This window comes from Apteryx mantelli, chromosome 26 (assembly GCF_036417845.1).
Source record: "Apteryx mantelli isolate bAptMan1 chromosome 26, bAptMan1.hap1, whole genome shotgun sequence".
Lineage (NCBI taxonomy): Eukaryota > Metazoa > Chordata > Aves > Apterygiformes > Apterygidae > Apteryx > Apteryx mantelli.
In genome coordinates, this window is record NC_090003.1 from 6,014,346 (window position 1) to 6,027,816 (window position 13,471).

The window sequence follows — 13,471 nt, forward strand, 5'->3', positions numbered from 1 at the left end:
TGACTGTCAGCTACAGCGAGGGCTATTTCAAAATGCAGTATCATTTTCAGCATCTTAAGTTAGCACAATGTGCACCAAAAGGATGGAATAGTAGTTACTTGCTCTAGTGCAATTGAAGTATGAGAACATATAGTACAAGAGAAATGGGATACATGAAAGCCTTCAGTATTTTTGTATTTTCACAATACTATGTTGTAAACCTCCCCCCACACGCCGCAACTGAAAGTGAGTTAGAGATGTGGATAGGATTCTTTGTTTCTGGCTTCTGTGTTTCTCTGACATTTTTCTACTCTGATTCAAAAGACAAAGGCCTTGATGCATGTGTAGGACAATTACTCCATTTATTATTGTTACTAACGTTCGTGTGGCAGTTCAGGAGTCCAGCAAAGACATCATTATGTTCTGAACAAGCAAATAATCTGTGCAGCTAACTTATGAAATAAGTGCAATATTTATAATCCTGTGAGACATGTTAGCTTTCTTGAGACAACTGGGAACAGAGGTAGATGCTGAAAGGGGAGCAAGGTATGCTCTAACTCTTTTTGCATCTCTTTACCACTGTAGAAGATGGAAAAATTTTCACTGATTAAGGGAAAAAGGGTTGATTCTTTCAGCAATTTACCATGTTAATCTTGTTATTAGCAGACAGGTTATTTGGGAAATGCACACTAAAATAACGTTTCTTGGGATTTCTTTATAGGCATTATGTGAACTTTGTGAAATCAAGTTTGGGAAAACACACCCCATGTGCAGTTTGGTAAGTGTATCCAGACTAATTTTTTTGATATATGGTTCTTTTAAACTTATTTTGTTGGTTGACATCTCCTGATTCACACTGATGGTGTTTTTCAGAACTCTAAAGAGGGGCTACTCTAATATCTCGTGCTAAATAATAGTTTAAAGTCAGCTGTGGTAAAGGGAGTCCTTTTCCCTCAGATTTTAGAAAAAAAAAAAAAGATAGAACAAACATGACCTGCTTAGATTTCTGAAGTACTGAGGAGATCTTTCCATTTAGCTATCTACATGACTGGATGTTGAAGAATCAAGGACCTGTTGCAAATACTGAAAGGTGACAGTGCACTCTGCACTTAGTTAATCACTGTAAGGGATTAACTTGATATTTCTCTTATTTTCTAGGTTGTATCTTTGCCCTTGTGGTTGCCTAAATCTTTAAGCACAGGTGCAGGAAGAGAACTGCAAAGACTTTCCTATCTTGGAGCCTTCTTCAGTCTCTCTGTCTTTGCTGAAGATGATGTAAGTGTTACAGCAAGAGGTTGACAATAGTGTGGGATTTTTGTCCTTTTTTTTGAGAACAAAACAGATGCGTTGCCAATATTCATTCTACTTTCAGAACAAAGTTGTTGAAAAGTACTTCTCAGGGCCTGCCATTACTCTTGAAAACACCCGGGTTGTTAGCCAGTCTTTGCAACATTACCTGGAATTAGCAAGGGTAAGTGTCCTCATTTTTAACAATTGCAAAAAATATTGTGGGTTTTTTAGTCCTGACATAGATGAAGAATATTATATTAAAAAAAAATCTAGTTTCTTTATTAAAAAGCAAATCTGTAAGGATATGGCTGAAGGGAATTAGGAAAAACATTAATGAGAGCTACAAATCTTTCTCTAAGGCTGTAAGCCAACTCAGAAAATATCAGAACAGTTAGTCATGGATTATAGCTAAAGGATGTCAAAGGATGAGTAAAAAATACTTACTATTAGTAGTGTTTGTATTTCAGTGATCTTTCATGTACACCTTTTCGGTAACTAATGTATGCATGTAATATTGACAAATAAGACCATAACAGAAGCTGTAGTGAGTTTTGTGGAATTTATAGAATGTAAAAATGCAGAGCAACAGAAAGCAGGAATGCAATGTTGAAGTATATGCAACCTGACAGAATGTTTGTTTGAAATTCCAGCAAGAGCTGTTCAAAATTCTACACAGTATTTTACTGAATGGCGAAACTCGAGAAGCAGCTCTCGGTTACATGGCAGCTGTTGTCAATGCCAACATGAAGAAGGCACAGATGCAGGTAAGCAGAGGGAGCACTAGCACTCTTCCTGTGATTCATGGGCTTAGTGCACAAACAGCATCAGACAGCTGATGCAATGGTGGCTCTTGAATGGAGGACAGGAGAGTTTCAAAAGTGTACTACAGCAGGCAAGAAACCCTGGGATCAGTCTTCATCTCTTTCAATACATTTCCCATTTTTGAAATGATTCTGTTGTACCTACTTGATCAGTTTGTTATTTCCTCTCTTGGAACTGACATGCTGCTTAGTTAACAAGGATTCTGTATTAGATGTAAGATTTTGAAACCCCCCACCCTCCTTTAATACATCTGTGGAGGTTTCCTTCCAACTGGCTATGTTTAAAACCCTTTTTTCCCCAGCTGGTAAGTTGCTAGGCTTTGTATGGTTCCTGTAGAAGGAATAATCCAGATGTGAACTGGCACAGTTCCTATGAAGCAACAGGGGTATTATTTTGCAGTTGCTTGGTTAATGCATTGGACTCATTTCCTGTGATAAAGTCTGTGCATGAATCCTGAACCGGTGAAGTTTGCATCATTGTTGTCTTCAAGTCGCTGCTTCAAAAGCAAACGTTGGAACTGCCACTAGGAATATTTCTGTGAAATTCCAATGAAGAAGTAGTAGCCACCTTACACTTAAGATATAACTTGTGAATTGAAGCTCAGCAATTATTTGAAACTCTTGTGGCTGACTACATCTGTGCAAACCGTTTTGAAAGAGGCCTCTTTAAGCCCTTTTTGCTTCTTATGTCTTCTGCTACCTCTCCTTTTTATATGTGTTTAATGTTCTTGAAAATGACTGAACATGGACTGTGCAGAGAGACATTATTACTGTAAATTCTAGTTATCAGGAACTTCTAGTTATCAGGAAGATCTCTAAGGAGATCTACATTCTTCCCCACTTCTCCCTTTTCTTGAGCTTGCCAGTTTCTTTTATGTTGAATACTGTTAAAGCAGCAGCAAATGCCCTTGCAATTGTCTTCAACCATTTACTTTCTTACCCCACAGACGGATGATCGTTTGGTATCTACCGATGGCTTTATGCTCAACTTTTTATGGGTACTACAGCAGCTAAGTACGAAGATAAAGCTGGAAACGGTTGATCCCACATACATCTTTCATCCCAGGTGTCGTATTGACCTTCCAACAGATGAGACGAGAGTGAAAGCAACAATGGAGGATGTTACAGCCTGGATTGCTGAGCTTTGTGAGTACTGTATGGAATACATGTTGAGCACTTTGTGTCTGCCTTCTATTTCTGATACTGGAGGTACAGTGAAGTATTGGATTCTGGCAAATAGTTCCTTGTTTTCTTTTTTAGACAGGGATCAGTCTTCATTTTCTGAGCCGAAATTCCCAACGGAATGTTTCTTCCTCACCCTGCATGCCCATCATCTCTCCATCCTGCCAAGCTGCCGCCGGTACATACGTAGACTGCGGGCCATCAGGGAACTCAACAGGTTGGAAAATGTTAATTACCTAGTGTGTCATCAGAGTCCCCCACCGTCCTGAACAATGTGGGTTTTTTTTTTTTTTTTTTTTTCCTCCCTGCAACTGCAAGTCCTGGGAACTTAATAGAAATTACAATGACAATTTGGGTAAAATTATTGCTGAGTACATATCATCTAACTATTTATTAGCCTGCTGGTGTTGGCCCTTACAGATTTTTCTGATATTGAGGGACTGTGGCTTGCATCGGGAATTCAAATAATAGAGGGAGGGAGGATATTAATTATACATGACAGCTCAACTTGGTGGCAAGACCATTCTATTCCAAAGAGGACAGGATTGATCTTCTGAGCATTTCAGGACTTGTGACATTAATTTTAATTTATAATTAAACAGTGTTAAGTAATCCATGGTGTGCTTGATGGTGTGTGGACATCAGTGCCTTAGGCTCTTTGGCCTACCTGTAAGAGTGCATGTAAAGTTACATGTCTGATAATCGAGTCATTGTAGATGACTTGTGATATCAAAACAAATACATCATCAGCTGTTCCTGTGATAATATACTTATCTTTTTTCCCTAGCTTCTGTGGTGGGATAACTTACTCTGTTTATTAAAAAAACAAAACCCAAAACTCTGTTTTAATATTCTGTTTAAAAAGGAAAAAAAGCTTCAGCAGTGAACTCTTAATATTGTGGCTGTGCATGTAATTCAGCTTGTGGTTTATCATTTAAAAAATTCTAAATATAAGTTCTGGTGCTGACATGAAGATACTGCTGTTTTCCATTTCTCTTGGTATGAGTCCAAATAGACTTTTATAGCTGCTAAACCTTGAAGAATACTCTCTGTTAAAATTAGAATAGATTTTTATATCATCACTATTTTCCATTGTTTATAATTGCAGTCATTGCATTTTGGTAAATGTCCCTTGGCAGTAATACCATGAGTTCATTACAGGATTTTTGAACTGCATTTACAGTGATTTCATTTTTAGCTTTTAAAGCACGTGCAGGCCAAGAACCTGGGAAGCTTCAGAGAACAGAGCAGAAAGAGTCATTATATTTTAAAGAAAAAGTATTTTAAAATAAACAGGACCTAGATTATTAGTAAATAAGCCACACATTTGGCTAGAAAAAGGAATTGCTTCTTTTCCTTATTTAGAATTGTTGAGAACGAGTCGCCTATGTGGCAATCTACATCAGTCCGGCAGCGTTGAAGAGCTCTTGGCTTTCACTGCCTTCAGTAGTAGCTTAGTGTTCAGCACTTTCCATGAATTGCTCAGTTGCTTTCAAGACAAGACAACATATTTATGTGTTGGTAATAAAGAAATTAGATTGAGTGTTTTTCTGCTGTAAACAGAGGTTGATGTGGAAAGTAATTTGTGCTCAGAGGAAGGACGAAAAGGGACTGTATTTGTATATTGAGTTTTGTTTCAATCAACTGCTCTTCCTAAAAAGGACCTAGATATAGGAACACATAAGAACACGTCATGTAAATGCTGTGTGTGCTGTAACTATCTGCGTTTAAATTCCCTTTTCTGTAAGGCAGGGTGAGAAGATGGATAAGACAGGGGAGGTAGTATTGGTCAGTCTCGATGTACTGGTTCTTTTGCTGATAGGGAGACTATAGACTAGTCCTGTATTGTGCTGCTCCTCCACAAGCTTGAATTTTATGGGGAGTGGAGGAGGGTGGAACAAAGCTGTAAAAAAGGTCTCATGGGTAGAGAGTGGGAAGATGCACATGATGAAGACCCATGCCTTTCCTGGGAAAGGGAAGGTATTTTGAACAAGTCCTGTTGTCAGCCCCCTTTTTCTTCCTTAGCTGCTTGTTTTCCGTTTTTTTACTGATCTTAGAAGCTGAATGTAATCTTTAAATATCTGGTTGTTAATTAGACCAGCCATTCTTTGTGTCAGGGTTAATAGATGTTAATGACATCCTTTTAACGTTCCTTTAGAGTGACTGTGGATTTTGGTTTTTGGGGGAGTTGTTTAAGGCAATTTTTTTTTTAAATATAGTGAATAAAATAAGTTTGCCTAGAGGATAGATCCTCTTTGTTTTTTGTTTTTTTTTCCTTTTTTTTGCCACTGTTCTGATTTGCCCAACAGGCATGTATGTTGAAGCTAGTGCATGAACTGTGCATTTGGATGCACACTGCACTTACAAAAGTAATTTATTTTTCTTGTGGTGGTGAAGGGTATGAAGATGGCTAGCTGCTTTTTTTTCCCCACTTTTCTTTCTGCTCAATATTTCCTCTGTACTTAGCAGATAAGTAGGTTGATTGCCTTGCAGATTGTCAGCACGTATCCCCTTTGTTGTGATAACCAGTTATTGCATATGGTTTTCAGGACCGTTGAAGATCTGAAAAACAATGAAAGTCAGTGGAAGGATTCTCCTCTTGCTACCAGGCATCGAGAGATGCTGAAACGTTGCAAGACACAACTTAAGGTTTGTAAGTGATTTGGATCACAACTAAATGCCTTTGTCAACCTGTCTATTTTGTATGTTGATGTTTAAATGCAACTTCCCACGGATATTTCTTGAAAGTGATGCTTATGAATAAGTGAACCATATGAGATTGTTATAGCATAGCATGTTTTGATCACTCTACATAGCGGTCCTGATACAATGGAATATTAATAGTGATTTAAAAATACAAAGTAACACCAAGATTAACGTAACCAGTATTCCTGAGAAAGAAGAAAATACTGTTATCTCCATTTTTTTGGGGAGAGAACAGCAAATGAATTGTGATTTGCTCAGGGGCATATGCATGCACAGTCCATGCCTAAACTGGGGATAGAACTCTTGAATCCTTACTCTCATGTAGAGTTCTTGCAATGATGAGTGCCCTGGGGTCCTTTGTTTTGAATCTGTGTCCTACTTAGGCCTTCCTAGTATAAATTGATAAAATTTCCTGTGCTGTATCATCAAGGTGTATTTAATTGCACATTTTCAGACTTTGATACCTCTATTTCTTTCATTGTTTGTTAAAGCTAATAAAAGGCTCTGTCCTTGCGACTCTGAGTTACATGTGTCTGTTTTTCTTGACGTGTTGGGCATTAAGTGCTCTGTCTTCTTCAAATAACAGCATAGTTTAAGAAAAGGCTATTGTGTAATGTTTCACAAATACATTGATTAGCTTGGCTAGGTTTGACCTGCATATTATGTTGTGTCTTGTCCTGCATTAGTCTTTGTATCCCTCTTCTGCAGAAACTGGTGAGGTGCAAGGCTTGTGCAGATGCTGGTTTGCTGGATGAGAACTTTCTTAGGCGATGTCTGAATTTCTATGGCATGGTGATTCAGCTGATGCTCCGCATTCTTGACCCTGCCTATCCCAAGTGAGTGTCAGGGTTGTCTGTGTAAATTGTATCAAAGATAGTTCAGATCATGATGGATTGTTTACTGACTTTAGCAGTTCTAGAATTTTAATTAGCTTTGTCAGTGACTGCATTCTTACGTAATTGTTTCTTTAATTATTTATGTCAGTGACATACATTCTTACATAGAATGTTTGTCTTATTTACAGGTTCAGTTGCAGTTGTGGGGGGAGAAGACCCTCAACTATGTTTAGTAGATTTGAAGCATTGACATGGACTTCTAAAAAGTCAAAAAAGACTTCTAAAAAGTCACTGATGTGAACTTCTAAAAAGTCAATGTCAGAATGTTTGTAAAGTGTTCCTACTGGAGCATTTCCGTAGGAGAACATGTGACATTTTCTGCTTAACCATAATATTTCACTGCCCCCTTTGTGGCGGTGTCTCCTTTATTCAACAGCATAAAACTGCCTTTAGCTCCTGAAGTTCCGAAGGTATTTGCAGCGTTGCCAGAGTTTTATGTGGAAGATGTTGCTGAATTTTTGTTTTTTATTGTACAGTAAGTAAAGTTATTTCTGAAGAAATTTTATTCTACCCTTTACCCCTGTAGCAGGTGGTGTGCACACATAAATTTAGGGTGTGAAATTAACATGCTAGCTAGTCCATAGTTGTTATTCTAGTCCTGTTTTACCAACAGTTTAAGATTGTGTCAGCTGGCACTGTTGTAGATCTAGTGCCTAGATAACCTCCAGGGGTCCCTTTTAACCTAAACTTATTTATGATATTATTATGCTTCCTGTTCTTGAAGAAAGGTCGTGTTGTCATCGTCTCCCCCCCCCCCACCCCCCAAGAATTTTATTTGTGGTTTGGAGTTTGCTCAGACCTTGTAGATCTCGTGATATGTTAATCATTACTAGACCAATATTAACAATAAGTCATGGCTTAATGAGAAATAGAAAACTCCATCTAATTATAGATTTGTTGGGATGAAATGCATTTGTATTGTTTTAGCAGTTTAGATGGTCACACGTACTATTAGGATGTATTCCTAGAGTCCTGGAGTTGGTCACTTTCTTGGTGAAAACATTCCTTCAAATCCAAACTTCGCTGTGGCATGTGATGGAGATGAGTGGTTGTTGTTGCCTTCCTAAGGTGCCATTAAAGTGGCATTTGATAGCAAATTTGCTATTACACGCCATAGGAGAATATCACGGTGTTTCAAAGGAGAAGGTTTGGAGTCAGGACCAAAATCCAGCTGACAGTAAACAGCTGGCAAGAGCTCTTAGAGTAAGAATCTAGTTTCTGTAGAGAAAGGCAGGAAGTCATGTTAAAATGACTTGAGCTTTCCTGTTGCTAATAAGCGATCTGAACTTACTTGGCATAAGTATATAATGAATCTTCTGTAGGTGATATAGGGTTGGGGGTTTTGTTTCTTTTTCCTCATCTCCCTTTTTTTCAGATATGCTCCTCAGGTGCTTTATGAGCCCTGTACTCAGGACATTGTAATGTTCCTTGTCGTGATGCTGTGCAACCAGAACTACATCCGAAATCCTTATTTGGTAGCCAAGCTGGTGGAAGTGATGTTCATGACAAATCCAGCTGTTCAGCCCCGGACACAGAAGTTCTTTGAAATGATTGAGAATCATCCTCTCTCCACTAAATTGTTAGTCCCCTCCTTGATGAAGTTTTACACAGGTGAGTGCATTCTCTGTAGTTCTCTGAGTGATTCAGTGAACTATGAGTATTATAAAGCAATAGGTTCTGTTAGTTGTAGTGACCTTCAAGAAATCCCAAGGAGGCTCTTGGGTCTTGTAAAGATGAGGCTTTGTTACTCAAGAATCAGCTGAAAATTGCATTGCATGGAGCCTTGAAAAGAATCCTAGTCCATGCACAGCCTGTTGTGCATTGACAACTCTGGCATCGTTGCTTGGTGTGAGCATTGTTTTGGTGGTGTTTAGATTCGAAGTTAGAAAGGTTTGTTTATTTTGTAAGGGAGGATTGAGAATTTAAACTTTCTGACTATGGTCTTGCTAGTCGTACAGGTTTAGATATTATAAGGGCTTTGCATGCTGAGAAGCAGCTATTTTGCTGCAGTGTTCCCTCAGTTTTCTCAATATTGAAAACTTGGACTGTGGGGCGAAGAGCACAGTGGAGTTGAGTTGAACAGAGCAGGAAGTATGTTTTTTGAGGGTGTTTTTTTTTTTTTTTTTTTTTTTTTTTTTTTTCCCCCCCCCCAGAACTGAGGTTGGTTCTGGATTAGAAAATGGGTAGTGCTTCTTTGCATGGGGATTAAGATGGAGATTTCTGAATGTAAATTGAATTTCATCTCTTCAAGCTTGGCGCTTGAAGCTCATCACATTGGGGATAGTGGGAAAGAGATGTAGTGTGTTACAAGTGAATATTGGTGGGAAAGACTGGTTTCAGTTCCGGGATCTGTTTCTTTTTCAGATGTTGAACATACTGGAGCTACTAGCGAATTCTATGACAAGTTTACAATCCGCTACCACATCAGCACCATTTTCAAAAGCCTCTGGCAGAATATAGCTCACCATGGTACATTCATGGAAGAGTTCAAGTGAGTAAGAAATTGTGTATGGTGCTGCTTACTGTCATGCAAACTGCTGAGGAGGCCATTACCGTTGGGAATGGGTGATGCTGCTTTCCATTGTGTTTTAAATGACAGCCCCTGCCAGCGAAACTCGAGTGTTTCTAAACACCGAGCTCTGGACACCAATCAGCTTGGCTTGGGGTATGGGGTTATACAGTGCAGGAGTGTTACTGGGGTTGCAGTCTGCTCAGCACACCCATCTACTCTGCAGTGATAACTCTGTTTCAATGCTTTCAGCTCTGGGAAGCAGTTTGTTCGCTACATCAACATGCTGATAAATGACACAACTTTCTTGCTGGATGAGTCTCTGGAGTCCCTAAAACGTATCCATGAAGTGCAAGAGGAGATGAAGAATAAAGAACAGTGGGACCTGCTGCCCAGGGTGAACAGAACTGTTTTTCAAAGTGCCCTTTACTACTTTCTAATATATTTTTTAATAAAACCATTTTTTTTTTTTTTTTAAGCTTTTGGATAAGAGGCAGCACAAAAGAGCTGCTCACAAGAAGCAGTTCTCAAAGCTGTTTCTTGCTGCCAGTATGGCCATGGTCACTCTGGATGTCATTCTGCAATAAAACATTCTGCATAGTTATGTTGTGGCTGGCAAAGAGTGATGTGAGAAGTGGAAATAGTTTTAAATTACTGTGCACTTAGAATTTTAAAACTAGAGATTGAGACTTTAACCTTCTTGAAGGAGATTTTTGGAAGATGCTTGCCAGTTGGGTTGACATCAAGATAATGAAGCTTTTATTTTGTTAGTGCATTGATCCTGTGTAGATTTGGTATAGACAATTAAAGAATTATATCTTAGAACTTAGCCTGGTTAAATGATAATTGTGTGTGTTGACCGACCAATGTCAGATATTTCTATTTTAAGCTTATTGATTAAAAAAAATTTTTTTGAAGCAAAAAGCTGTGAAAGAAAGATCTTGTTTGTTAAATTTCTTCTGACTTCCTCTCCTGAAGCCTTTGTTCTTGCTTACGCCTACTAGCAAGGTAAAGCCATTAATGTACTGTCAAAATGAGCTGGTACATAATCTACAGATTGTTCCAGTATGGAGTGTTAATTGCTTATGATGCATAAATTAGAACCTCACTTGACTCTTAGCTCCTAAGTTGGTTGTGAAGTATTGGCATTTGAATGGAGAGGAAGCACAACCCAGCTTTGCAGTTGTGAGGAGTAATTCCAGTATGTAAGCAGACTCACTAAATATGGAGGGAGTCTTGTGATACTGTTTGTAGTTGTCAATTTTGACTGATGCAGCATTCCACATAATTAGTGTAGTGTTTTCTTTAGCGTTAGGTAGTAAAAAGGGAGCTGCATCTTAAATTTTAAAAATGTATCACATCTGGATTTGATTTGCAGTCTGTTCTTTTGCCTGCCCAGATCATGTTAGCATTATGGTTGTTAAGTTTGTGATTGATAATGAGGTAGGAAATTCTATGGACTTAACTTGTAACCGCTGAATACTTACTTTCTAGGATCAGCAGCAGGCCCGGCAGTCGCAGCTTGCTCAGGATGAGCGTGTCTCTCGTTCATATCTTGCCCTGGCAACAGAAACTGTTGATATGTTCCATATCCTTACCAAGCAGGTTCAAAAGCCTTTCCTCAGACCTGTAAGTCCTGCTCAGATGTGACTTAGTGTCTGCCTAGTTTCTAGTTTCTCTAACATCTCTTCTTTTGGATAATAACCCATAAAATGTGTGGTAGCCCTTTGTCTCCATTTTCCCCTTTCTCCAGCTCCAAGTGCATTGAAATCTAATTGCTGATGAAGTTATTTGACATTAAGTGCAGTTACATGAGTTACTCAGATGGTGTGGTACTTCTAAAACAGAAACTCTTCACATTATCTTTATTTTTTATGAATAAACATGTCTAAAGACATTTACTGGAAACCCACAAAATAATCACTTTATTGGTTCATAATTCCTGATCTTGATGTATGCTGTTCTAATGATAATGTTATTTATCACTGCCTTCATGCTATGATCTGTATTTTATTTTGGCCTTATAGGAACTTGGACCACGATTGGCTGCTATGCTGAACTTTAACCTACAGCAACTGTGCGGCCCCAAGTGCCGTGACCTGAAAGTTGAAAACCCTGAGAAATATGGGTTTGAACCAAAGAAGCTGTTGGACCAACTGACTGATATTTATCTACAGTTAGATTGTGCTCGCTTTGCTAAAGCAATTGCTGATGATCAGGTGAGCTCCTTAAAGATGAGAGGAGAGGGGTGGAAGCATTTAGGAACTCTGCAGAATACACTAGAAGAATTTCATTCTACCCAGTATGTGTGGTTGCAATTTATTTTCTTCAGTAACTCATCTGTGATCATGTTCTCTCTGCTCTTTGTAGGTAAGTATGTTTTCAAAGTGTTTTGCAAACCTATAAAGATGTGCACGCCCACACACACATGCGCGCACACACAATTTAATGAGCATTCATTGTTCATTAGCTACAGCTTCCCTCTAAAGTTCCAGATGTACATTGTCCTCATTTTGCAAGTGGGAAAACAAGCGTACAAGTGGATTGGCTCCCCCTTCCTCATCAAGAACATGCAAAACAAACAGAGATGACACTGGGATTTAAAGTGTCATTTCACAATCCAACATTCTCTAGACTAAGAGTTTCCAAATTTTATATGCTTTTATATCACTTTATTAAATGATTGTTTAATAAATTGACAAAATGCAGCATGCATGAGACAATTAAGACACCTTTGCCTTGATTCACATGCCTTCTCAGTGGTAGTCTTCAGAGCAGTTTGTTAGTTGATAAGGTAGATAAGCCATTGCTCACCTCTGTTCTTGTAATGTTAGTATGTCTTTTAAACTACTGAGCCACATCTGTCCATCCCAATGTCTTTTAATACAAATTCCTCAAAATACAGAAAAAATAGTGTTATCTGTGTCTACTTGAAATTCTAATGGAAGTTGTTTTACAGTATATAAAGCTTGGTTTGCATGTCTAGAGAAGCAGAGGTATCGGAGAAACTCATGATCTTTTTCTCTAATTATTTCAGTTCTGGTGATTTCAGACAGCTTCAGTAATACTTGTGAAACAGACCTTTTATGTTTTTGTGTGTGTGTATATATATATATAATATATAGACAGTGTATTTTTTACACTGTTCAGTATATATGAAAGTGAGAATGTTATCCATTATTCATTCATCAATGCTAGCTACAGCAAAACTCACTGCAATGACGTGGGGATTAAAAAGAAAGAAGCCTGCTTGTGTGGGAACAGGAGCAAAGCTTAATTAACAAAGTGGCCCCTCATAAAAAGGGGTGTGTGTGACTAGTATCTTGTAAACTCTGAATGACAGGAAAGAAACACCAAGAAAACACACAATTGGTTAACAGCTCCTGGTATTAAAAAAAAAAAAAAAAAAAAAAAAGGCTCCTGTAGATGGAATGGCCTCTCAAAAGCATTTTGATGCATCGTCCATTTGCAAATCCTAGCACGTAACAGAAGGAATCTGAAAACATTTACAAAGCCCTGGGCATACTGCCACAGTTCTGTTCTCCTCTGCGGGCTTGGCAAGGAGTTTGGGTGGGCACAGAGTGTCCTAAGTAGTGAATGGTATTTCAGGGAGAGATATAGTATAGATTAGAAAAGTAAGGCTGTGAACACTATAAAATTATCAAAGAAGATAGAAGCTTGAGACGTAGTATGTTATGTTTGTCATTTAATTCAGCCTTGCAGTGCAGCATAAATAATAATTTTTATTAAATAAATCTCATATCAAAACAGCATTCTGAAGATAAAAGCAAATGCTGTGTTTAGAACATAAGTGGCTTACCAAAGTCCGTGGGAGGGTTTTTTTTTTTAATTTATTTTATTTTATTTTTTAAGAGTGATGCTTATTTCAGTTGAAGCTATAGGATATGCATTTGGTGTTTGTATATATGTTGTGCTAGGTAGCTGCACAGTTCTGGGCAGCAGGCTGCTGTTCCCGCAGTGAGCTGCACGCTGCACCAATTGGCAAGTTTCCAGCAGGTATTTGCTCCTTCTGTGAGTTGCCTTACTATTTTTGTGGCAAGATTTTTTTGGCACTAGGAGAAGGAATC

At 38.3% G+C, this 13,471-nt stretch overlaps 1 protein-coding gene across 4 annotated transcripts in view; it reads left to right on the forward strand.

The window, feature by feature from the left end:
- UBE4B (ubiquitination factor E4B) overlaps positions 1-13,471 on the forward strand; it is a 45,237-nt gene that overhangs the window by 28,321 nt on the left and 3,445 nt on the right. For all 4 annotated transcript variants that reach the window (XM_067311184.1, XM_067311185.1, XM_067311187.1 and 1 more), the window contains 14 exons: positions 701-757; positions 1,138-1,254; positions 1,352-1,450; positions 1,920-2,033; positions 3,038-3,236; positions 3,351-3,489; positions 5,822-5,921; positions 6,687-6,814; positions 7,251-7,349; positions 8,250-8,485; positions 9,239-9,365; positions 9,636-9,780; positions 10,878-11,012; positions 11,411-11,602. In XM_067311184.1, coding sequence (XP_067167285.1) covers positions 701-757; positions 1,138-1,254; positions 1,352-1,450; positions 1,920-2,033; positions 3,038-3,236; positions 3,351-3,489; positions 5,822-5,921; positions 6,687-6,814; positions 7,251-7,349; positions 8,250-8,485; positions 9,239-9,365; positions 9,636-9,780; positions 10,878-11,012; positions 11,411-11,602 — 1,887 coding nt within the window. The remainder of the gene's footprint in view (positions 1-700; positions 758-1,137; positions 1,255-1,351; positions 1,451-1,919; positions 2,034-3,037; positions 3,237-3,350; positions 3,490-5,821; positions 5,922-6,686; positions 6,815-7,250; positions 7,350-8,249; positions 8,486-9,238; positions 9,366-9,635; positions 9,781-10,877; positions 11,013-11,410; positions 11,603-13,471) is intronic.